The 25,971-nt window shown below is 44.8% G+C and overlaps 1 protein-coding gene across 1 annotated transcript; it reads left to right on the forward strand.

The window, feature by feature from the left end:
• Nucleotides 1-97: 97 nt before the first annotated feature.
• Nucleotides 98-25,971, forward strand: LOC115472494 (transcription factor E2F2-like). The gene is made up of 4 exons (XM_030206785.1): nucleotides 98-178; nucleotides 23,737-23,842; nucleotides 24,141-24,360; nucleotides 25,563-25,971. The coding sequence occupies exons 1-4, from the start codon at nucleotides 98-100 to the stop codon at nucleotides 25,609-25,611; spliced, it is 456 nt and encodes a 151-aa protein (XP_030062645.1). The 3' UTR covers nucleotides 25,612-25,971.

Genomic DNA, 25,971 nt, shown 5'->3' on the forward strand with positions numbered 1-25,971 from the left:
GAATTAGGTGTGGACTATAAAAGCTCGAGTTACTATTTGTGTGAGCCTCGAGCAATTGGCAGGCTGAGACACTAAGGCGGTGTTGGTGTGTGCGGCGATGATATATGTGTTCTTTTTTTCTAAATATAGTCGGTCCTTGTTATGGAAGGTTTCTAGTTTGAGAAAAACAACAGCGTTTGTAAGTGAGGATTTTTGAAATAAGGTCTTTTTTTTCAGTTTTTTGGTGGTTAAATCTGTTCACGTGGTACAGTTTGCAGGTGCTATCTCCGAGGTGTTCTTCCAGTACTGAGTAGTCTCCTCTTTTCTAGAGAGGAGTAATTTGTATTGAGTTTAGAAAAGTACCAGTGGTGAGCAAGGAGACCACTGGAGATAGATGAGGATGCGGGGGCATATAGCAATAGTAAAGTACTAATATACTCTCAAATGGACAATTTCCTGATGCTTAAAAGTAGTAGTGTAACCAGAAGGCAAGTTTTGCGTGGCCCGATGGTGGAATAGTTGGGCATGATGTATTTTCTCTCTGCCTGCTTCTCCTTCCTTCCCTGCCCCCCCCCCCCCAAAACCCCAGCCACCACACACACACACACACACATTCAGGCTATAAACTTAGAAAACATTAATAGCTTGGCTGTTGGTGATCCCCAAGCCCTGCCAAAAGACGATATTCTCAACCCAGATCCTGGGCTGTTGCTGAACATCATGGAAGTAGCAGTGCTTCCAGCCACTGATAATGACTTATTTATTTATTTATGGGTTACTTATATCCCACATTTTCCCACTCATGCAGGCGCAATGTGGCTTACTTCTTGTGCTAAACTGCAAAATTAGCCCCCCCCCCAAAAAAAAAAAATATATATATATAACTGTACCATGCTCAAACTAGTGAGCATCCAGATTACTGCCATGTTATAATCACTGCAGTAATCTGCAGCTTAGTGCTAAATATCAACTTTCCTGTCAGTGCCAGAGCGTTGGTGAGGCCCCACTTGGAGTACTATGTTCAGTTTAGGAGGCCATATCTTGCTAAAGATGTAAAAAGACTGGAAGCGATGCAAAGAAAAACTACAAATATGGTATGGGATTTGCGTTGCAAACCGTACGAGGAGAGGCTTGCCCACCTGAACATGTATACCTTGGAGGAAAGGAGAAACAGGGATGACATGATACATATGTTCAAATATTTGAAAGGTGTTAGGGTGGTGGACTTTGGTCCTGGGGAACTGAGTTCAATTCCCGCTTCAGGCACAGGTAGCTCCTTGTGATTCTGGGCAAGTCACTTAACCCTCCATTGCCCCATGTAAGCCGCATTGAGCCTGCCATGAGTGGGAAAGCATGGGGTACAAATGTAACAAAAAAAAACTTTTTCGGAGACGGGAAGGTGGTAGAACTAGAGGACATGAATTGAGGTTGAAGGGGGGCAGACTTAGGAGTAATGTCAGGAAGTATTTTTCCATAGAGAAGGTGGTGGATATGTGGAATGCCTTCCCACAGGAGGTGGTGGAGATGAAAACGGTAATGGAATTCAAACAAGCGTGGGATAAACACAAATTCTTTCACGACAAGGTTCAAAAGATAAACCTTGCATTCTCTACCTCGCCACCTCTCCACTAGTCCGTTCCCCTCTCTCTCCTTCCCCTCATTCCCTTTCCTCCTTTCCTGAAGTTACTATTGCGGAAACTACACTTCTCCTTTCTTCCTCAAAATGTACCACCTGTTCCTCTGATCCCATTCCCACCCACCTTCTTAATGCCATCTCACCTGCTCTTATTCCTTTTATCTGTCACATTCTCAACCTCTCACTTTCCACTGCGACTGTCCCTGCTGCCTTTAAACATGCTGTGGTCACACCTCTCCTTAAGAAGCCTTCACTCGACCCAACTTGTCCCTCTAATTACCGACCCATCTCCCTCCTTCCCTTTCTCTCCAAATTACTTGAGCGTGCTGTTCACTGCCGCTGCATTGATTTTCTCTCCTCACATGCTGTTCTTGATCCACTACAATCTGGTTTTCGCCCTCTCCACTCAACCGAAACTGCGCTTACTAAAGTCTCCAATGACCTATTACTGGCTAAATCCAGAGGTCAATATTCCATCCTCATTCTTCTTGATCTTTCCGCTGCTTTTGACACTGTTGATCACAGCATACTTCTCGATACCCTGTCTTCACTTGGATTCCAGGGCTCTGTCCTTTCCTGGTTCTCTTCCTACCTCTCCCTCCGCACCTTTAGTGTTCACTCTGGTGGATCCTCTTCTACTTCTATCCCTCTGCCTGTCGGCATACCTCAGGTTTCTGTTCTTGGTCCCCTCCTCTTTTCTATCTACACTTATTCCCTTGGTTCATTAATCTCATCCCATGGCTTTTTCTACCATCTCTATGCTGATGACTCCCAAATCTACCTTTCTACCCCTAATATCTCATCTTGCATCCAAACCAAAGTTTCAGCGTGCTTGTCTGATATTGCTGTCTGGATGTCTCAAAACCACCTGAAATTAAATATGACCAAAACCGAGCTTCTCATTTCCCCCCCCCCCCCCCCCAAACCCACCTCCCCACTCCCCCCGTTTTCTATTTCTGTTGATGGCTCTCTCATTCTCCCTGTCTCCTCAGCTCGAAAGCTTGGGGTTATCTTTGACTCTTCTCTCTCCTTCTCTGCTCATATCCAGCAGACCGCCAAGACCTGTCGTTTCTTTCTTTACAACATCTGTAAAATCCGCCCCTTTCTTTCTGAGCACTCTACCAAAACCCTCATCCACACCCTTGTCACCTCTCGTTTGGACTACTGCAATCTGCTTCTTGCTGGCCTCCCACTTAGTCACCTCTCCCCTCTCCAGTCAGTTCAAAACTCTGCTGCCCGTCTCGTCTTCCGCCAGGGTCGCTTTACTCATACTACCCCTCTCCTCAAGTCGCTTCACTGGCTCCCTATCCGTTTTCGCATCCTGTTCAAACTTCTTCTACTAACCTATAAATGTACTCACTCTGCTGCGGATAGTCTCCGGAGGTAGACTCAAGTATATTGAAGAAGTGATCAGTATCTGAGATCTTGAGAGGGAGAGAGTTATGTAGTTTTAAGATTTTTTCATGAAAGTGTTTGGCTAGTGAATCAGCAGACGGGATGTCTATACTTGCTGTGGTGATAAGGTTGGTGTCAAAAAGTTTATTAACAACATGAAATAATTTCTTTAGATCTGAATAATCTTGCCCAATTATAGATTTATAATAGGATTTCCGAGCCTGTCTGGTTGCGTATTTGTATTTTCTGAGAGCTAGTTTCCACTCTTTAAGTGTATGTTCAGTTTTTCCTTTATTCCATTTGCGTTCCATTTTTCTGGTTTGTGTCTTTAGTTTTTTAAGATCTTCATTAAACCAGGGTGTTTAATTGATTTTCTTAGATGATCTAATTTTTAAAGGTGCTATGTCGTCAAGAACACTATTGCATCTTGTGTTCCAGTCAGAAAGGAAGTGTGTAGTATCTGTGTTTGATGACCATCATTATCATACTTTCTGGACCCAAACTCCGAAGGATCAATTCTTCCTCTAGTACTGACATTTGTGGGCTGTTGAATTTGATTTGATCCTTTTCTCTGCCAAAGGTTGGAGAGGTTCAATTTTAAGTGATCGGTCCAGGGGATTTCAGACCAGTACGTGTCTGTTGTTCTAAAATTATGGACTGTGGACAATTTATATGAACAAAGGTCCAGTGTATTACCTTTGATGTGAGTGGGTTCGCACTGTGGCCATGCCAGGTCCAACGAAAGGAGGAGATCTTTACATTCTTGAGTCCAAGGGGATGTCATGTCTTCAAGATGAAGGTTGATATCACCTAAGATGAGTACGCTGGAGTTGGAAATACACATGTTTGAAATAAATTCTGAGAAGGATGAATATCATTCCAATTGCCAGGTGGCCTGTAAAGCATGATGCAAGTCAAATGGTCAAGTAGGGCTTTGTCTTTTATCCTTATCGAGGCTATCTCAAGTTGAGGTGAAATAACATCAATGGTTTCGATCAAAAAATTAGAATGGTAGATTAATGCGATGCCACCACATTAAATACAACATGTATGTCCCAATACAAATAAGTTACACAAATGCTAGATCAGCAGTAAATAAGACATTACTAAGAGAGTGAATAGCAATGGAACAACTCGAACTACTGCTCATAACTGAAACATATCTGCACCTTGAAGATCCTGCACTACTAGACCTATGCCCACCAGGATAAAAAATAATACATATTACCAGAACCAAAAGAAGAGGAGGAGGTGTTGCAATAATATACAAATCCTCCTTCGTAGCAGAACCTGTTGCTAAACACACATCCTCAACAATCGAAATCCTGGTATGCAAAATCACTGACAAAACACTAACTGACCAACTATGCATCACATTATTCTACCACCCTCCAGAAAGCTGGACAAACACCCAAGATGACTTCACGGACTTCATATCATACATCTGCACCAATCACCAAAATGTCCTACTAATATGTGACATAAACCTGCACCTAGAAAAACAAAATGACACAAATGCCAGAACACTAGTGAACTTCATAGACCAATGGAATTTCACAAGGAGTCTCATCACAGACAAAAGGATACCAGTTAGACATATTACCCTACAGATTCTCAATAAGTAGCGACCACATATTCACAAACCACACATGGGAAGAGCTACCATGGTCAGACCACAGCAAGCTCACTTTCACACTATGGAAAGAAAAAAGAGCCAAGAACCCAACACACATTTCACAACCAGAGGAAAAGTAGACAACCACACATTCTGAACAACAATAAATGAACTCAACAACATACCACCCAAGGATAAACACTGGGTGGTATGTTGGGACGAAACAAGTGAAAACACACTAAACAAAATAGCACCACTCAAAACAAAAACAAAAATCACAAAACAACCACACACATGAAGAAACTCTCTAGGAAACTCGAAAAAGCATGGGCCAAAAACAAAACAGACACAAACAAAACCATATGGAAAAAAGCCTTAAGAACATACATAAACAGCAAAAAGAAAGCGAAAGCAGAACACTATAGTAGATATACAAACCTTGACCAGACCGATAGTAAAAAAAATATTCAAACTCATGAACAAACTACTGAAAACCCAGAACATATTGGCGACAACTGAAACACCACCAACTGCAGACAAGCTTACACAATACTTCAAAAACAAAATAAACACAAGATCAAACCTTGCAAAAGCACAAATAAATGTCAGACTACCTACAGGACTACGAAACACACAACAACCACATTGCAGTAGACAGAATATGGACCACGCCAAACCACCCCAACTAGACACAGTAAAGACACTATTGACAAAACACACATTCATACTGCCTACTCGACAAATGCCCCAACTACATGAAGAAAACCCCACCAGACTAGTTCATCGAGTACCTAACCACACACATCACATACATGTTTGAGAGAGGTCAATTTCCAACAGACAAAGGTGACATAGTACACTTATCCCCCAAAACACTACCAACAAGATCAGCAATATCAGTAGTCTCAATACCACTACTGACCAAAATGATGGAAGGTCTAGTAAAACAGCAACTAACGGAATACTTGACAAAATTCTCAATTCTTCTTAAATCCCAATCAGACCACAACACAGCAGTGAAATGGTCATAACCACCCTGATAACAAAATTCAGAAGCATAATATGCCAAGGACAAAATGTATTACTACTACAATTTGACATGTCAAGTGCATTCGACCTAGTAGACTACACCACACTAATGACGCTGCTCGACAACATAGAAATCAGTGGTGCAGTGGCAACATGGTTCAATGGCTTCCTAAAGACCAGATCCTACATTTATTTATTAGGATTTTTTTTATTTATTAGGATTTATTTACCGCCTTTTTGAAAGAATTCAGTCAAGGCAGTGTACAGTAAGAATAAATCAAACATTAGCAATAGGCAATTACAGCAGTAAAAATATTCAAATAACAATACAATGTATGGCATAGTATACTACTTACAATGTCAACACAACACATAATAGGACATTTTAATTGACAGTGAAGGGTATAAGCAAAGATGGAACATATAGATAGATAAGAAAGTAAGTAAGAGGAGATAGAAAATAAGGTGATTAATTTAAAGAAAGGTGCACATGAGGTCAGAGAGATGGTTAAGTATTAAATCATCTAGGGTAGGAGTCGATAAGCATGTCCCGCTGCAGTATGTGCAGCCTATGTCACTCGTGTGTGAGAGTGAGCCTAACAAGTTAGTTACTTCTTCTATTAAAGGCCTGGTTGAAGAGCCAAGTTTTCACCTGTTTCTTGAAGTAGAGATAGTCTTGTGTTAAGCAGAGCCTTTCAGGCACTGCATTCCAGAGTGTGGGGGCTACTCCAGAGAAGGCTCGCTTGCTGCTACTACATCATGTAAATGTCTTTTGGAGAGAGTGTAATTAGTGAAAGTCCTTGAGAGGACCTTAGTGTCCTGTTCTTCAAGTACTCAGGGTCATTTCCTTTCAGGGCCTTGAAGATCAGACATAGAGTTTTAAACTTAGCCCTGTATTGTACTGGTAACCAATAAAGCTTTTGTAAGAATGGTGTGATGTGGTCACATTGCTTGCAACCTTCTACAAGTCTTGCTGCAGCATTCTGAATCAATTGAAGCTGGTGCAGGCCTTTGTAGTCAGACCGTTGTATAGTGCATTGCAGTAATCCAGTCTTGATGGTTTCATAGCATCCACAACTGGGATAAGAGTTACCTTCTCGATGTAAGGAAAAAGGCAGCGTAGCTGTCACAAATAGTAGAAACAGCTCTTGAAGGTTGCTTGGATTTGGGGAATCGGAGTAAGTGTTGAATCCAGTTGTATTCCAAGGTTCCTGACTAGTGATTTGAAGGGGAGCTTGTACTTCCCAAAAGAGATTTTGATGTCAGGTATGCATCCACTTGTGACATCTGCACATCATCTGCATAGATGTAAAGATTATCCAACCAAACATCAGCCTCATGGAGTGTGGGGTACCACAGGGATTGCCAATATCACCAATACTGTTCAATGTATTGATGGCGCCACTAGGAAAAAAAATGGAATTAATGGGTTTAAACCCATTTATATATGCAGATGATGTCACCATCTTCATACCTTTCCAAAACAATATCACAAACATACAGAACAAAAATTAATAAAAGATTGGACCTCATGGAAGAATGGGCAACAAATTTCAAACTGAACAGAGACAAAACCAAATTCCTAGTACTATCCAGCCCACACAACCCCACATCCTACCAAAAATTCACAGTCAACCAACAAACATACCTCATCGAAACGCAACTTAAAATACTAGGAATCATGCTCGACAAACACCTAACACTGGACAATCAAATATCAGCAGTAACATCAAACAAAATGCTTCAGAAAACTGTGGAAACTGAGAAGAATAAGAGACTATTTCCCTAGACAATCTTTCCGAATACTGATCCAGTCAACGATACTATTACAACTAGACTACTGCAATGCAGCAAATGTAGGGTGCAAGGAAAACACACTATGTAGGGTGCAAGGAAAACACTAAAATCGCTGCAAACAGTCCAAAACACGGCAGCAAGACTGATTTTCAAGAAATAGAATTATGAAAGAACAACCCCACTGCTTGAAACACAACATTGGCTACCGGTAAAGGAAAGAATATTTTTCAAAGTGAGCACCCTAATTTTCAAGATATTATTCGGAGTGGCACCCCAATATGTGCTTAATATGATTGAACTATCCTCAACAAATGCCAGCCCAGAAAACAGAAACTACCTACTCCTACATCTACCCAACTGCAAAAACACCATCTACAAAATTATCTACACAGCAGGATTTAGCTACCTGGGTTCCAAATGGTGGAACTTGATACCGAAAACCATAAGAAGCATCACAAATCTCCTCCAATTCAGAAAAAAAATGAAAACCTACTTTTTAAAAAATTATACAGCTAATCATAAAGATATCATTGCCTTCCTTTTAAATCTACCTCTTCAAAAACTATATGAATAAATATTACCAAAACTCTATAACTGAACACAAAAGCTACCACTACCTATTCCATTACAAATCTATCTCTTCAAAAACTCTATGAATAACCACATGAACTATTGATGCCGTCTCTGTCACGAACCTGGAACACCAAGTGCAGAGCTAGGTGCATGTGCCTGCGATACCCTCAATTCATCCCTTCGGAGTACTTACAGTTTGGTGCATCTACAGTCTGAGTGCACCTACAGTTTGGGCGCATCTACGTCTGGGCACACCTGCGCCTGGGTGCATCTACTGTTTGATGCGCCTACTTTGACATCAGATGCCTTCACTCTAAAACTAGGACACTCAGTTCTGCATCTATGCGGATGATTTGCAGCTATTCATACCCATTGAACCTGACTTACCTACAACCTTGAATAAACTGATTACCTTTCTAACATCAATTCAAGAATGGGGTAAACACAACAAACTTTGCCTGAACCCAAGTAAACCCGAGCTTCTCTGGGTCACTAATGCAAGTGGACATGTACCTGACATCAAAATCTCTTTTGGGAAGTATGAACTCCCCCTCAAATCACAAGTCAGGAACCTTAGAATACAATTAGATTCAACACTTACTCTGATTCCCCAAATCCGAACTCTCATCCACTCTCTCATTACCTCTCGCCTTGACTACTGCAACCTACTCCTGACCGGCCTCCCACGTAGCCATCTATCTCCCCTTCAGTCCATCCAGAACTCTGCCGCATGTCTTATCTTCCGCCTTAACCGATATACTCATGTCACCCCTCTCCTCAAGTCACTTCACTGGCTCCCAATCGGATACCGCATACAGTTCAAGCTTCTCTTACTCACCTACAAATGCACTCGATCTGCGGCCCCTCCGTACCTCTCTACCCTCATCTCCCCTTACGTCCCTACCCGTAACCTCCGCTCTCAAGACAAATCCTTCCTTTCAGTACCCTTCTCCACCACCTCCAACTCCAGGCTCCGCCCCTTCTGTCTCGCCTCACCCCACGCCTGGAACAAACTCCCTGAGCCCATACGCCGTGCCCCCTCCCTACCCATCTTCAAATCAATGCTCAAAGCCCACCTCTTCAATATCGCCTTCGGCACCCAACCACTTCACCTCTTCTCAGGAAAACTTATCTACCCCAACTTGACATTTCGTCCTTTAGATTGTAAGCTCTTCCGAGCAGGGACCGTCCTTAATTGTTAATTTGTACAGCGCTGCGTAACCCTAGTAGCGCTCTAGAAATGTTAAGTAGTAGTAGTAGTAGTAAATCCAAGCAACCTTCAAGAGCTGCTTCTACTATTTGCGACAGCTACGTTGCCTTTTTCCTTACATCGAGAAGGTAAATTTTATCCCAGTTGTGGATGCCATTATGACATCAAGACTGGATTACTGCAATGCACTGTTACAAGAAATGATTTATTTTGGGGAAAATAGCTCTAGAGCAACTCGCCACTGTTTATAATTTAAGAGCAGGTGCTGTATTTATAAGTTTTAGGATATTAATTTCTCCACCAATCACCAAAGGTGATAATTGCAATAAATTAAATATATTAAGTATATATATACTCAGAACACAAAGAGACCATATTTTTAGCTTCAAAAAGATTGATTTAATATACAATTGCACACGAGAGGTAGGTTTTAAGAGATCTTTACAGGTAATCTGTGCATAAAATAGAACAAAGTAGCAGGTAGGTTAACTTACAAGTCCTTGTTACAAGCATGCTGTGGTCCAGCTGATTGATGAGCACATGTTTCAGAAGCAAGGCATCAGCAGACCCCAAAGAGAGCAGCAGGTCCCAAGAGGAGGCAGGTCCCAAGAGGAGGAGGCAGGTTTCAAGAGGAGGCAGGTCCCAAGAGGAGGAGGCAGGTTTCAAGAGAGCGAGCTGGGCTGTTTCCAGGCCTTTTATAATGTTAGCAGAGAAGCATGGTGTGTGAATGTCCTGGATATTTTGCAAGGCATTATGGTCAATGTAGTCTGTTCACATGACCACATTATAAGTCCTTCTTTCTGCAGATGTCCTGGCATCCATTTGTCTGATAGATGATGGGAGGGGCAGGTATACCTTTGACAAGCAAATGTCCTGTTTATGGTTTCCCTCTCTGAGTTCTTTGTTTTCAATGGGGTATTCAGGTGCCCACCTTAGTCCATCTTTTGTTAGGTGGGAGGGCAGAGGAAGCTCTTTTGTCTTTGTTAAGTGTTTGTAATTAACTATCCCTGCTCTCAGAAGTTCCCAGAAAAAGGAATGGAGAGAGGGGGGCTTGAAATGAAACTATTCTCTCTTCTGCAGTGTCAAATATATATTTTTAAAAGATACACAAATATATTGGTGTATATATAATCCAGCAAATATGCTACATATTTCAGTAATAAACTGATACCATTACAGCACTATGCAATGGTCTGACTACAAAGGGCCTGCACCAGCTCCAGTTGATTCAGAATGCAGCAGCAAGACTCATAGAAGGTTGCAAGCGACGTGACCACATCACACCGTTTTTGCAAAAACTTCATTGGCCACCAGTACAATACAGGGCTAAATGTAAAACTCTATGTCTGATCTTCAAGGCCCTGAAAGGAAATGGCCCTGAATATCTGAAGAATAGGATGATCCTCCACACACCGCCAAAGACACTAAGGTCCTCCCAAGGACTTTCAATAACTACACCCTCTCCAAAAGACATTACACAATGTGATACCCGCAAGTGAGCCTTCTCTGGAGTAGCCCCCACACTCTGGAATGCATTGCCTGAAAGGCTTCGCTTAACACAAGACTATCTCTACTTCAGGAAGGTGAAAGCTTGGCTCTTCAACCAGGTCTTTAATGGAAGAAGTAACTAATTTGTTAGTCTCACTCACACACACACACACACACAAGGATTGACTCGGGCTGCACATACCGCAGTGGGACATGTTTATCCACTCCTACCCTAGCTGAGATAATATTTAACCATCTCTCTGACCTCATGTGCAACTTTCTTTAAATCAATCACCTTACTTTCTAACTCTTCCTACTTTCTTACCCATCCATGTTACAACTTTGCCTTACCCTTCACTACCGATTATAATGTTCTATTATGTATTGTGTTGACATTGCAAGTAGTATACCATGCCATACTTTGTATTGTTAGTTGAATATTTTTACTGCTGCAATTGCCTATTGCTAATGTTTGATTTATTTTTACTGTACACTGCCTTGAGTGAATTCCTTCAAAAAGGCGGTAAATCCTAATAATTAAATAAATAGGAACTTCTCACCACATCTTTGCCTCAGCTACTACCTTCTTGGAGACTGGCGTATTGTTCCTGTTGCTGTTTATCTGACCTGAACTCTGCCTGGACCTATTGCTGGATCGTTGCCTGACCTGACTTCTGCCTGGACCTGACCACTGCTGGATTGCCGCTAGACCTGACTACTGCCTGGTCCTGACATCTGCAGGATCGCCATCTGACCTGATCACTGTCTGGACCTGACCTCTGCTGGTCCTCCACCTGCTCTGACCATCGCATGAACTTGACCGGCAAAGCTCTGACCTCGCCTCCTCTGTCTGAGCCTAAGACCTCTCCCTCACCCGACTTCCTATGTCCTGTTGGCCGCCCGAACCCAGGGGCTCAATCCTGGGGAACGGTGACCGCTGCAGGTGAAGCGTTGGGCTTCTGACCACTGGTCTCCGGATCAGCACTAGGGCTCCTGATCTCTGTGACAGATAGCTGAAGTCATGAGCTTTTCAGACAAGGCTGACCTACCTGACTTAGTACACCTGGTGCAGCAACAGCAAACTCAACTGTGTCACCTATCAGGAGTCCTCCAGGATGTTTGCTCACAGCTTTCTACAGTCCAGACGCAGCAGCGAACGGTAACTTCGCAGGCGGGTGCCTCCGCGCTGAACTCTTGAGGCCTTCCTCTCCGAGTTCCTGAACCTCCTCGCTTCAATGGCTCCCCAGTGGCCTGTCGTGGATTCCTCAAGCAGTGCCTTATTCAGTTTGAGATACAGCCAGCGTCTTTCCCTTCAGACCACATTAAAGTAGTCTACATCATATCCTTATTATTGGGTCAAGCCCTAGCTTGGGCTTCTCATTTCTGGGAACAACAGGATTCTATCCTTACGGATCTCGCAGCTTTTCTCCATCGCTTCAGGATGGTCTTCAACGAGCCTGGATGCCCCTCTTCAGCCACTAGTGAACTTCTCTGACTCCAAACAAGGGAACCTCTCTGTAGGGGCTTACGCAGTTTGTTTTCGGACATTTCTGAGTTACGCTGGAATCAAGAAGCTCTGACTGCTATGTTTTGGCAAAGACTATCTGAGCAGATAAAGGATGAGCTTGCAGAGTGGGACAGACCGGCCATTCTCAACAAACTTATAGCCTTATATATCCGTATTGACATTCGATTCCAGGAGAGGGCCCAAGAACGCGCAGTTTAGTGGCGGCCTTCTTGCCTAGTTCCTTGCTTTCAACGACCCCTGCTTCCACCTCCTAGTTCGGACCCTTCTCTGGAGAAATCTGATGAACCTATGGTGGTTGGCCATTACTGCCTATCTGAACAGGAGAAGTCCCATCGTTGAGCCAATAACTTCTGTCTTTATTGTGGACAGGCTGGCCATTTTCTCAGCAAATGCCCTCAGAAGGCGGGAAACGTCTAGGCCTGGGAACTTTGGAGAGAGTGATCCTTGGAGAGAATGATCCTGGGCCTGTCTTCAAACTTCCCCAAGTCATTGCTGACCTTCTCAGTCACCATCCAGTGGGCTGGGACAACGATTGAGACTGTTACCCTTGTAGACTTGGGGGCAGCAGGAAGCTTTATTAACACTAAACTACTGCAGCAGTACGATATCCCCATGCAACCCATGCATCCAGCTGTACAAGTAACCTCTATCCAAGGAGAGGTGCTTCCTGGGGTTGTCTCTCAGATCTCTATTCCTCTTCGCCTACAATTGGGAACCCTACATCACAAGACCATCCGGCTTCTGGTCTTATCGCAATCCATTCATCCCGTAGTGCTAGGCTTTCCCTGGCTCTGCCTGCACTCTCCCAGTATTGACTGGAGCACCAGTGAAATAATCAAGTGGGGGCCACATTGTTTTTCTAACTCTCCGAAGTTGGTGGTGCCATGCCCCGAGCCCGTCGCACCCTCTGCTCTTACCTGCGCCACCCAGGGGTTCCATCTACCACCTGAATATGCTGACTTTTCTAACATTTTCATTAAGAAGGAGGCTGATTGTCTTCCTCCCCACAGGAGCTTTGACTGCGACATCAACTTACTCCCTGGGAAGATGCCTCCACGTAGACAACTGTATACTCCTTCTCGAGACGAGTCCCAGGCCATGAAGGATTACATCCAAGAGAACCTTAAAAAATTATTTATTCGACCTTCCTACTCGCTGGCAGGGGCTGGGTTCTTCTTTGTTGCCAAGAAGGATGGGACCCTTTGACCCTGCATAGATTATCGAGGTTTAAACGATATCACGATTAAGAATCGTTACCCCCTTCCACTTATACCTGAGTTGTTTGACCGACTGCAGGGGGCTACAATCTTCATCAAACTGGATCTCTGGGGAGCCTACAATCTGATCAGAATACGTAGTGGTGACGAATGGAAGACGACCTTTAATACGCACGATGGGCATTATGAGTACCGGATCATGCCCTTCGGCCAATGCAATGCACCCGCTGTTTTCCAAAATTTCATCAATTACATTCTCTGGGATCTTCTGTACTCCTTCATTATTGCGTAGCTTGGCAATATACTCATCTTTTCTTCATCCCGTCAAGAACATCCAACCCATGTCCAAACTGTGCTCCAATGACTTTGAGAGAATCAACTATGGGGGACTCCTTCAACCTTTACCTGTTCCTAACATCCCTTGGCAGGAACTCTCCATGAATTTCATCACCGACCTGCCTGCTTCAGACGGGAACATGATGGCTCATTTCGTTCCTGTGCACTCCCTTCCTTCTGTGGTCAAGTTGGCTTGGGTTTTCATCCAACAAATATTCTGCCTCCACGGACTTCCACTACAGATCATGAGTGACCGGGGTCCTCAGTTTACCTTTCGATTCTGGAGAGCTCTTTGTTCTACCATGGGAATCCCCACCCATTACTCTTCCGCTTATCATCCCCAGACAAACCATCCCCAGATGAACAGATTGGTAGAGTGAACCAATCAAACTCTCAAGACCTTTCTTCTTATGCACATGAACAAACAGGATAACTGGTCTGCTCTTCTTCCCTGGGCTGAGAATACATACAACAATAGCCTACACAAGTCCTTCCAAATGTCTCCCTTCTATGTAGTCTACGGGCGCCATCCTTGTTTACCTCTGTCCATTCCTGGAGCCTCAGAACCTCCAGCAGTCCATCAAACTCTCCAAAACATTCAGGACATCGGGGATCAGGTTCAAAGTCATCTCTGGCAAGCTTCAGCTCGTCATAAACACTTCGCTGATCGACAACATAGACCAGCTCTTGTCTTCCAACCTGGACAAAAGGTCTGGTTAAATACTGTGATATCCCCCTCTTCACTCAGGGTGACCTGGTTCTCAATATGCAGATTAGTGTGCCACCCCTTCTTGCTCAGGGTGACCTGATTCCCACTAAGCAAATTAAACAGGTCTCACCAACTGCATATTTCTCAGGCAACTCTTTATTTCAGCCCCTGGGCACACTTCTTCTAGCTTAATACTTTATGCTTTCATAGATCTTCACACTGAACCTCCCCACACAGATACATGGGCTCAGTACTACCTTCAATACTTTGGGGACTTTTAACCCCAGGCTTTGCAGCCTGCTTCTTTCAGTACTGGGACACACAGTCCCCTCTTTGAACACACAGTTCTGGATACACAGTCCTGGACACACAGTCCTTCCTTCTTTGGACACACAGTCCTTTCACTGAACACACAGTTCCTATAAGTACTGAGGACACACTGTCAAACACTAATGCTTTAGGGACTTCTTACCCCAGGATTTCCAGCCTGCTGATCTCCTTTGGACCCACAGTCCACCACAAGTCCCTAGGATTAGCCAGTATCTTCCAGGGGGATCTCTCTTCTTCTGCTGCCAGCTCACTTCTCTTCCTTTCACAACTCAGGTGGGGTATAAAGTGGTTAATTAGCTACACAGGACCCAGCCCATAACCTCCTGCACCTGTTGCCACCCCCAGGACTCTCCCCGGTCCTAGCAACCTCTCACATACCCCCACCCTTAAAATAATTGCTGCTCTACCTCAGCAGCCCTCTAAGCCTTCTCCACTGAGGAGCAGCAATTCTTCAAAGAGGGCCTATACTTTTCCCGGCTCATCCCTGCTCCAGCCATGGGCCTCACCACCCCCCATCTAGGCTCCTCATCCCCCTCTTAGCACATCACATGGCCTGGGCCCTTCCCATTCACTGGGCGCCCAACGATACCATGATCCCTCCGAGAAAGAGGTCACCTGACTCCTCCTTTGGGCGTTCTACAGCAAGTCCCCCTAAAAGCAGGTTCTCAATGTCCCTCTTTTCCAGATCTTCTCCATCGGTCCTCGACTCAGGCAAGCACTCTGGCCTTCTCCTCTCCGGCTCCTCCGGCTTCTCAGGCCTCCCTCCTTCCTGGCCGTCCGATGGGGTGCAGCCTGCAATCACAAAAAACAACAACACTATCCAAGTGCAGCCTGTTCACTCGCCTGGCCCCCCCACACTTGTGCTGCACCTGTGGTCTGTGGGTGTGTTTGTGCCCTCCTCCATCCCCTACAGCCACTCCCAAGCCTCCAGATCTTACAATCCACCCTCACCTCCCCCCTAGGTACCCTTTACCTGGGGTAGGTGAGCAAAGTGCCTTTGCTAGTGTTGACCCCCTCGACGGGCTTCTGGAACACGGCCTCTGGAACCTCCCAGGACACCTCCATCTCACTTCACTGGGGATACACCGACTGCCTGGGTCCACACTAGTCCTCAGCTCTTCCCTTGGCTCCATCTTTCCCACAGTGGTCTCCAACTGCCAAGGATAGCAGGGATCCTTCGATATCCTTATCACCCAGTGGTTGTTCAACAGTCACGTCCCATCTGGGGTGCCATTTGTGATATCCCCCTCTTCACTCAGGGTGACCTGGTTCTCAATATGCAGATTATATGCAGATTAGTGTGCCACCCCTTCTCGCTCAGGGTGACCTGATTCCCACTAAGCAAATTAAACAGGTCTCACCAACTGCATATTTCTCAGGCAACTCTTTATTCCAGCCCCTGGGCACACTTCTAGCTTAATACTTTATGCTTTCATAGATCTTCACACTGAGCCTCCCCACACAGATACATGGGCTCAGTACTACCTTCAATACTTTGGGGACTTTTAACCCCAGGCTTTGCAGCCTGCTTCTCTCAGTACTGGGACACACAGTCCCCTCTTTGAACACACAGTTCTGGACACACAGTCCTTTCTTCTTTGGACACATAGTCCTTCCTTCTTTGGACACACAGTTCCTATAAGTACTGAGGACACACAGTCAAACACTAATGCTTTAGGGACTTCTTACCCCAGGATTTCCAGCCTGCTGATCTCCTTTGGACCCACAGTCCACCACAAGTCCCTAGGGTTAGCCAGTATCTTCCAGGGGGATCTCTCTTCTTCTGCTGCCAGCTCACTTCTCTTCCTTTCACAACTCAGGTGGGGTATAAAGTGGTTAATTAGCTACACAGGACCCAGCCCATAACCTCCTGCACCTGTTGCCACCCCCAGGACTCTCCCCGGTCCTAGCAACCTCTTACTTCTCACAATACCAAATACCTGCACTTTCGGCTACCCTCCTATAAATTTGCTCCCAGGTTTATCGGGCCATTCACTATCCAGTCCCAAATTGGAACCCTTACATATCGGCTGCATTTGCCTTCCAAGTCCAAGATACACAATGCGTTCCATGTGTCACTCTTGAAGCCCTTCGTATCCTCTAAATGGCATCCTGAGCCTACACAACCCAATCTCCTGGATACCACTCCAGATGCCGAATTTGAGGTAGCAGTAATCCTTGACTCGAAACGCCGGGCAGACCAGCTCTACTACTTAATATCCTGGAAAATGATGGCCCTGAAGATAACTCCTGGGAGCCCGCTACCAACGTCCATGCTCCTTATCTGCTCTGCGACTTCCACTCTCGTTATCCATCCAAGCCTGGTCTGGGCCGGAGGGGGGTACTGTCATGAACCTGGAACACCAAGTGTGGAGCTAGGCGCACGTGCCTGCGATGCCCTCAATTCATCCCTTCTGAGTAGTTACAGTTTGGGCGCGTTTACATCTGGGCACGTCTATACTTTGGCACGTCTGGACACACCTGCGTCTGGGCGCATCTACTGTTTGGCATGCCTACTTTGACATCAGATGCCTTCGCTTTAAAACCAGGAACTTCTCACCACATCTTTGCCTCAGCTACTACCTTCTTGTGTGTTGTTCCTGTTGATGTTTATCCAACCTGACCTCTACCTGGACCCGACTACTGCTGGATTGCTGCCTGACCTGACCACTGCCTGGACCTGACCACTGTCTAGACCTCTGCTGGTCCTCCACCTGCTCCGACCATCGCCTGGACCTACTTTGGCATAGCTCCAACCTCGCTTCCTCACTCTGTCTGAGCCTGAGACCTCTCCCTTGCCCGACTTCCTATGTCCTATTCGCCGTTCAAACCCAGGGGCTCAACCTCTGGGGAATGGTGGCTGCTGCAGGTGAAGCATTGGGATTCTGATCGCTGGTCTCCGGATCAGCACTAGGGCTCACTCCACTCCTGATCTCTGTGACAGTCTCAACATTGCACAACACTATTGTAACTCCACCAAAATGTAAACTGTGTTGAACCAAAACTTGTTTTTGGATAATAGCGTGATACAAGAATGCATAAATAAATAAATAAATAAATAACAATAAAACAACAAAGTTAAAATCCAGCTAAAATTTTAGTAACATATAATCCCCTTCCCTTCCATAATACAACCCTTTCCCCATCATTCACCCACCCTACTCCCACTGTACCAATATCAGTATTCAATTTCCATTTTTACATTCAGTTCGAAGTCACAGTTTAACAAAAATATTATAAGAGAACAGATATTACAAAAATATTACACTGTAAGAGAACTAATATCAAGAGACAATTTTTACATGAGAGCTGACAAATACACAGTATAACAAACAAGATTTTTTCATGAGGACTAACAATTATAGGCTAAGGATTCCTAGTGCATTGTCCTCCCTTTTCCACAGAATAAATGGCAATGGTACCAATACCCACCTCCCCTCCATTCACAACCCATTCCCCCCAACTCTCCCCTGCTCCAGGAAAGTATGAAAATTAGAGTTCACTGCTTGAAACTTTAGGTTTCACCTAGGTTGTTTACTATGAGATTCCTAGTTCTGCATGGTAACATCTGTATATAACTTCCACAAACTTGAAGAAAACCCCTTTACTTCTTAAGAGACTGTTTGGCAAGACATAATTCTAGTTGAATCTTTCAAAAAAGTGTGCATAGAGGAATTCTCCTGAATTCTCTGTGTTAATCTGTTTGTGAGCCCTTGAGCCCAGGCCAAGGCCTAGGAAGGATCTTGGCCAAGGCCTAGGATAGACCAAATAGGCACTACGCACAACCCTAGCCACCAAGCCCCGCACACACAGGACAAGCAACTAGCACCACCAGAAAAAGGGAGCTAGACCACTCAGGCGGGCCTCATGGCCGAACGGGAATCCACTCGTACAGAGTCCAAGTGTATGGGCCTCACAGCCGAACAGGAACAGAGTCATACACTGGGAAGGGAGAAAGAACAACGAGGGGTCCCCCAAGAGACTGGAGCACAAACAACGTACACAGCGCAAGCTAGAGACACCAGGGAAAGGGTGACTGACAGAGAAGCTACTATAGGAATACACAAGGCTGTGCCAAAAGGCAGTCAAGGCTAAAGGAAGTTATCAAAGGAATACTCTAGGCTGTACCGTACAGCTTTCAAAAGAGGAAGCCACCTATAGGATTACACAAAGCTGTGCCACACAGCGCACGAGGGTAAAGAAATTCACACACAAGAATGCACAAGGCTGACCCCCACAGCACACAGGGGTAAAAGGGAAGCTGCTACAGGAATACACAAGGCTGTGCCACACAGCATACAAAGGTAAAGGGAAGCTGCTTATAGGAATACACAAAGCTGTGCCACACAGCGCACAAAGGTAAAGGGAAGCAAACAAAGAAAGTTGTCTTAACATACACAGATCAGACAAGGAGTAATGCTCACCAAAAACCGGAGACAGACTCAGCAAACAAAGAGGAAAAAATGGGCTAAAGGGAAGGCTGCTTCTGGAACAGCAGGAAGCAGGGCAAACACGACAGACCAAGGCAAGGCAAACAAAGAAAAACTTAAATGAACAGGAGCAAATACAAGGACAGGGAGGCTGCCGACAGAGGCAGGACTACAGAAAGCAAATACTAAATTCAGCACATAAAGGGTTACACTGAGGAAAGGGAAACTAAATAAACGAACTGGAACGATACAAGGGACAAGCTTACCACAGACCACACTACACCAGCAAGCAGGGAACAGACTCAGGTGCAGGGGAGTGAAACAAGCTCACGCTGGGAACACCCAGCAAACACCGAAGCTAAAAGCTACGAGGAGAGAAGACAAAGTCCAACAAACACACAGTGTGCAACAGCACAGACTGAGAGAAAGTGGAACAGGCTTCAACTGACAGGAATCAAACGCTAAAGCATGGCCTGTAGGGAGAGGTAAGCTTAAATAGATAGATCAGGCTTCTGACATCTGCTTTTGACAGGCCAATCATAAGCTAAGTATAACTTTAATACAATCCTAAGCAAGGAAGCTGTATCCTCCATCTTTTTACAAAAATCCTATTACTATACAGAACGTAACAAAACAGGGCATATGCTAGCTCAATATCTCAAGAATAAAAAAAACGCTCTAAGATCTCACACATCACAGATGCCGATGGTGTAACACACTATTCAGATCAGAAAATTGTACAGCAATTTGTAGACTTTTATCAGCAGATTTATAATTCAGAAATCAACCCATCGGAATCGCTTTACCAATCTTTTTTAAACAAGCTTATACACCCTTCTCTGTGCCCTGAGCAGGCAGCTTCCTTGGACGCAAAAAAGGAGATACTTATGGCCATTCAAGAGTTATTAAGAAATAAATCTCCAGGTAATGATGGTCTAACAGTTGAATTTTATAATGCATTGGCGGAAATTCTTGCACCCAAGCTTTTACTTTTATATGAAAATTTATCTCAACATGGAGAAGAGAAGGGTACATTTTTAGAGTCTAAAATTGTTGTAATACCTAAACCAGGGAGAGACCCAACCAATGTTTCAAACTATCGTCCCATTTCACTCATAAATGTAGACAATAAGATATATGCCGAAATATTAGCCAACCGCCTACAAAAAGATCTGCCCATCCTTAGTCATCGAGATCAGAATGGACTTGTATCCGGCAGACTACCCTCAGATAACTGTAGGCTATTTTGGAATATACTAGCACATTCCGTTGAGGATGACTCCCCGCTGATCGCATTATCACTAGATGCTGAAAAGGCATTTTACCGTATTGAATGGTCATACCTGTTTAAAATACTCACTCGGTTTGGATTTAATGAACCTTATTTGAATATAGTAACGTGGAGGGGCATAATCGAACGTCGCTGGCCAAATAGATCGCCGGCGATCTATGTTGGCGGCGGCGCTACAGCTGGCCGGAACCGTATTATCGAAAAATATGGCTGACCATCTTTTTTTTCGATAATACGGTTTAGCCCGGCCAAATGCCTTGGAATTCACCGGGTTTGAGATGGCCGGGGTTGTTTTTCAGCGATAATGGGAAAAATGCCGGCCATCTCCAACCCGGCGAAATCCAAGGCATTTGGTCGTGGAAGGAGCCATAATTTGTAGCGCACTGGTCCCCCTGACATGCCAGGACACCAGCTGGGCACTCTAGGGGTCAGTGCAGTGGAATTCAGAAAAACCTCCCACATGCATAGCTCCTTTACTTTGGGTGCTGAGCCCCCCAACCCCCAACCCCCTCCCCCCAAAACCCACTACCCACAAATGTACAACACTACCAAAGCTCTTAGGGGTGAAGGGGGCAACTACATGTAGGTACGGTGGGTTTTGGAGGGCTTCCATTACCAGCACAAGTGTTACAGGTAGGGGGGGATGGGCCTGGGTCCGCCTGCCTTAAGTGCACTGCAGTACCCACTAAACGTGCTCCAGGGACCTGCATACACGCAGGCCTCTAGGACTTGTTGCTGCTGTATAACCTTGGCACACCAGTTGACACCTGAAGACTAATCTCTTTGAAAAAGTCCTTTATTTTAATAAGCACGTTTACTCACAGTTAACTGCAGATCAGAGGTTGTGCCCCACTGGCAGAGTCTCCCTGGTACTGAGATTAGCAGTAGGTCAGAGCTGGCAGAATGGTGTACAATGCCCTCTTTCAGCAACATTCAAGGTAAGAACTATGTTCTCTAACGTGGGTAACACATGAAAGGGATCTAAAACTGACTTACAAAAATGGCCACTACCTCATGGACTACCGGAAACAAAACAGGGCATACTCTGACCCAGTTAGCAGGGGGGAAAAGCACCATGGGAGTAGAGCCCAGTACCCTACACCCACCACAATGCATTACTAATGTGACTCTGCAGGGCACCTAACAGAAAAGGTGTCACACTCACCCGAGAGCCACATCACAACCAGAGAAAGGCTGACGGACAATACAACACATTCTGCTGTCATGGAGGTGGGTACGGCATTTGAGGCTGACATACAGGCTGGCAAAAAAGGTTTTTAGTTTTATTTTTTTAGTATGGGAGGGGGTTGGTGACTACTGGGGGAGTATGGGGAGGTCATCCCCCATTCCCTCCAGTGGTCATCTGATCATTTGGTGCACCTTTTTGAGGCTTGGTCGTGAAAATAAAAGGACCAAGTAAACCCGGCGATATACTGCTTATCGCCGGTTTTTTTTCCATTATCGCCGAAAGCCGGCCATCTGGTAGCCATGCCCATGCCCGCCCATGTCCCGCCTTTGCTTCGCCGCCGACATGCCCCTTTGAACTTTGGCTGGCGACGCAACGGGAAAGCAGTGATGTTGGCAAAAAAGCAGCTTTCGATTATACCGATTTGGCCGCTTTTCCGAGATCACCGGCATCTTCCGATGTATGTCGGAAAATGGCCGGTGATCACTTTCAAAAATGAGCTGGATAGTAACATAGTAAATGACGGCAGAAAAAGACCTGCACGGTCCATCTAGTCTGCCCAACAAGATAACTCATATGTGCCACTTTTGTGTATACCTTACCTTGATTTGTACCTGTCTTTTTCAGGGCACAGACCGTATAAGTCTGCCCAGCACTATCCCCGCCCCCCAACCACCAGCCCCGCCTCCCACCAGCGGCTCTGGGAAACTTACTCTTACCCTATAAGCAGTGCTTGAAAATGTCTTGTAATCGAGCCTGTGGCACCCACTGCAATAGGAAATGTTTCTGCCATGGAGTGGAGGAGTGGCCTAGTGTTTAGTGCAGTGGACTTTGATCCTGGGGAACTGGGTTCGATTCCCACTGCAGCTCCCTGTGACTCCGGGCATGCCACTCAACCCTCCATTGCCCCAGGTACAAATAAGTACCTTTATATACCATGTAAACAGCTTTAAATGTAGTTGCAAAAACCACAGAAAGGCAGTATGTCAAGTTCCATTCCCTTTCCCCTTTCTTGGTGGCATTTCTTGGTATTTGAGGTTATTGGCACACTCCATTTGATGCAGTGGTGTAGCTATGTGGGGTCATGGGGCCTGGGCCCCCTCAAATTTCCTCTGGGCCCCTGCTTTTGCTGGCAGAGGTTCCCCAACCCCTGCCAGCCGAAGCCCTGTCCAGCACCACCACGCCGCCTGCCCCTCCCCTTCCCCCCCCCCCCCACATCCTGCACGCTCCCCCCCAGTGAAATTGAGCAGTTTCACTAAAAGGAGCGTACAGGATGCGAGGGGGAAAAGAGAGCAGGGCAGGCAACGCGGCAGCCCAAGACAGACTCTGGAGAAGGCTTCATCTAGCAGGGGTCGGGGACCTCCGCCAGCCAAGGTATTTGCTGCAGTAGTGGGTGGAGGGGGCAGCGGCGGGCAGCGGACCAAAATTGCCCCCCCTCACCTCGGGCTCTGGCCCCCTCCCACTACAAGGTCTGGCTATGCCCATGATTTGATGTACAGAATTATCACCCGGCACTGACACCTGTTATAAAAGCTGTTCTCATGTTTTTTCAGTGACCACTATGTCAAGTTATTTCTTACTGCCTGTAATGGGAGTTTCCAAGTGATCTGAACCTTGCCATTTTCCATAATTCTCATAGGATCATAATCCCGTGATTGGTGATGTAGGTGTTTATTTTCCAGTGGATGATGCCTGTAGGGTGGAAGACTTATCGATTTTGTTTCAACACAGTCCACGCTTTGGGCATTTGACTGTGCTTCTACTTGGACTCCTTGCTGTGAGAAGTGCAAATTCTCTTGTGCTTCAGCAGTGATTGCAGTCGGCACCTTAGTTCAGTTACCCATAACATTTTGCCGTGTAAGCCTGTTCATTGGTGGCACTCGGTGTTTTGAGATCAACCATTTGAGCTGAAACGAGTGTAGGAGATCAGCTCTCTCTTAACCCCACAACCCCTTTTCCCATAATCCCTTTCTTTTCCTCTTTTAAGGCCAAACGGAAGCTGGACCTGGAGGGGACAGGCCTGCAGTATGTGACCGACTTCCGGACGCCGAAAGGGAAGGGGAAGCCAGCATCCAAGATCTCCAGCCCCAAAAGTAAGTGATGAAGAAAAGGTAGTTACAAATACCGAGTTTTTAGGGCGTTAGAATTCCAGAGACAATGAAGCAGTTTGGAGCCAAAATTCCTAGGTGACTGCATAACCTCTTTGATGTGTATATGTTCCAGGTGCCTTTCTATAAACTGCTTTGTCAATGCACCTCACTCCTGCCTTACACTGTATCCTGTCAGTTGTGAGTGATGTAGTGATAAGCAGCTGAGACCTCCAAAGCTCATTTCTTGTGTGTTTTTATGGAAGATGTGAGCCCCTCTTACCTAATCATTTTTCCTTTTCAGCCCCCCGATCCCCTGGGGAGAAGACACGGTATGACACCTCTTTGGGGTTGCTCACCAAGAAGTTCATCCATCTGCTGAGTGAATCTGATAATGGGGTGATGGACCTGAACCGGGCCGCTGAGGTTTTGGAGGTTCAGAAACGCCGGATCTATGACATCACCAATGTCTTGGAAGGGATTCAGCTCATTCGGAAAAAGTCCAAAAACAACATACAGTGGATGTGAGTCTTGGTCCCTGATAACTTACAAATCCGCTCCTTGTGCTGTTCCTCACCTAACAAGGCCTGGCACTCAGGATCTCCACAATTAAACGTTCCTCAGAGATATACATATGGTTAAAGTACTTTACGCCTCTCCTCAAGCTTTCATCTATGCTAACAATATTACCTCCTCCTCAAATTTTACTCTTCACAGAGGTACCAAACAAGGGTGTCCACTGTCTCCATTATTGTTTAATTTGGCCTTAGAACCCTTGGCAATATCCATCCATGCAAATCATAAGATACTGGGTGTCAAGCTTAGGGATGAGTAATTTAAATTGTCTATGCTGATGATATCTTGCTATGTAACTACTGATTCTATCCCTTACATTCTAAATAATATCACTGCTTTTTCAAATATTTCAGGTTATAAAGTTAACTGGTCAAAATCCGCTGTTATGCCACTGTCTAAATTTGTATTGAAATCTGATATTACAAAGTACCCATTTAGTTGGGAACCTAATGGTATTAAATATTTAGGAATAAATTATAGCAACTCACCTGATGGCACTCATAAAGCTATTGAAACAAAAGTTTTGCAAATTACTACGGACCTATTAAATTCATGGACTAAACTTTTTCTATCTTGGTGGGTAAGATTGAAGTTATAAAAATGGTACTGGCACCGAAACTCAATTATATTTTTAGCATGGTACCTATTTTCTTTAAGGACTCTCTTTATAAAAAAATCAATAGTTTAATTTCTAAATTCCTTTGGAAATCTTCGGTGCCTCGGATCTCTATCAAAAAGCTTCAAATGCCAAAACACCAAGGGGGCCTAAACGTGCCTGACTTTAAGCTATATCACCTGGCCTTTTTTTATTTTCACAGGTTAAACAATGGTATTCTGCAACTTTTTCACAAGACACTCCTAGATGGGTGATCTTTGAGAAAGAAGCAATTTTTCCAATACCACTTAATTTGTTACCAACTATGAACAAATTTCGATATCCTAATAAATGTTTGATCTTAAAATCCTCCTCACGTTCAGTAAACCTTATCTGTACCATGCTAAACTTTAAGTGGTCAAGTTCTAGAACTATATTTGGTACAATTCTGATTTCCCAATTAAGATGTTTCCCCGTCTTTGTGCGATATGGTGTGCTGCTAATATTTGGTCTCCAGAACAACTGCAATCAGGATCTAACATTATTCCTTTTCAGGATGTTAGTGCGTGCTATAATATTCCTCATACACACAAAGCTTTCTTGAACATCTTGACTCAGCATATTATCCAAATTTCTTCTATGAAGCAAGACTATCGGCCTCAGATTCCTAGCTTTAACAGCTTATGTCGCCTCCTTATGGCTCCCAAGTCTGCATCAACTCTGTATCAACTCTTGCAAATGTCAAAGCCGAATATATATTCAAATTACTTCTGCCTGGGAAAAATATTTGAGAGTTTCACTTACAATCAAAGAACGGGAGTTTTTTTTGGACAAAGACCATGCGTTCCTCATTATCTGCTGCCCTGCTGGATCAGCATATTATATTGTACACAAATCCTATTGGACACCTGAAAAACTTTCTAAAGTAAGATCTTCTGTATTTTTTTTTTTAATTTTTGTTACA

The sequence above is a fragment of the Microcaecilia unicolor genome, chromosome 6, assembly GCF_901765095.1.
Source record: "Microcaecilia unicolor chromosome 6, aMicUni1.1, whole genome shotgun sequence".
In the NCBI taxonomy this organism is placed as follows: Eukaryota; Metazoa; Chordata; class Amphibia; order Gymnophiona; family Siphonopidae; genus Microcaecilia; species Microcaecilia unicolor.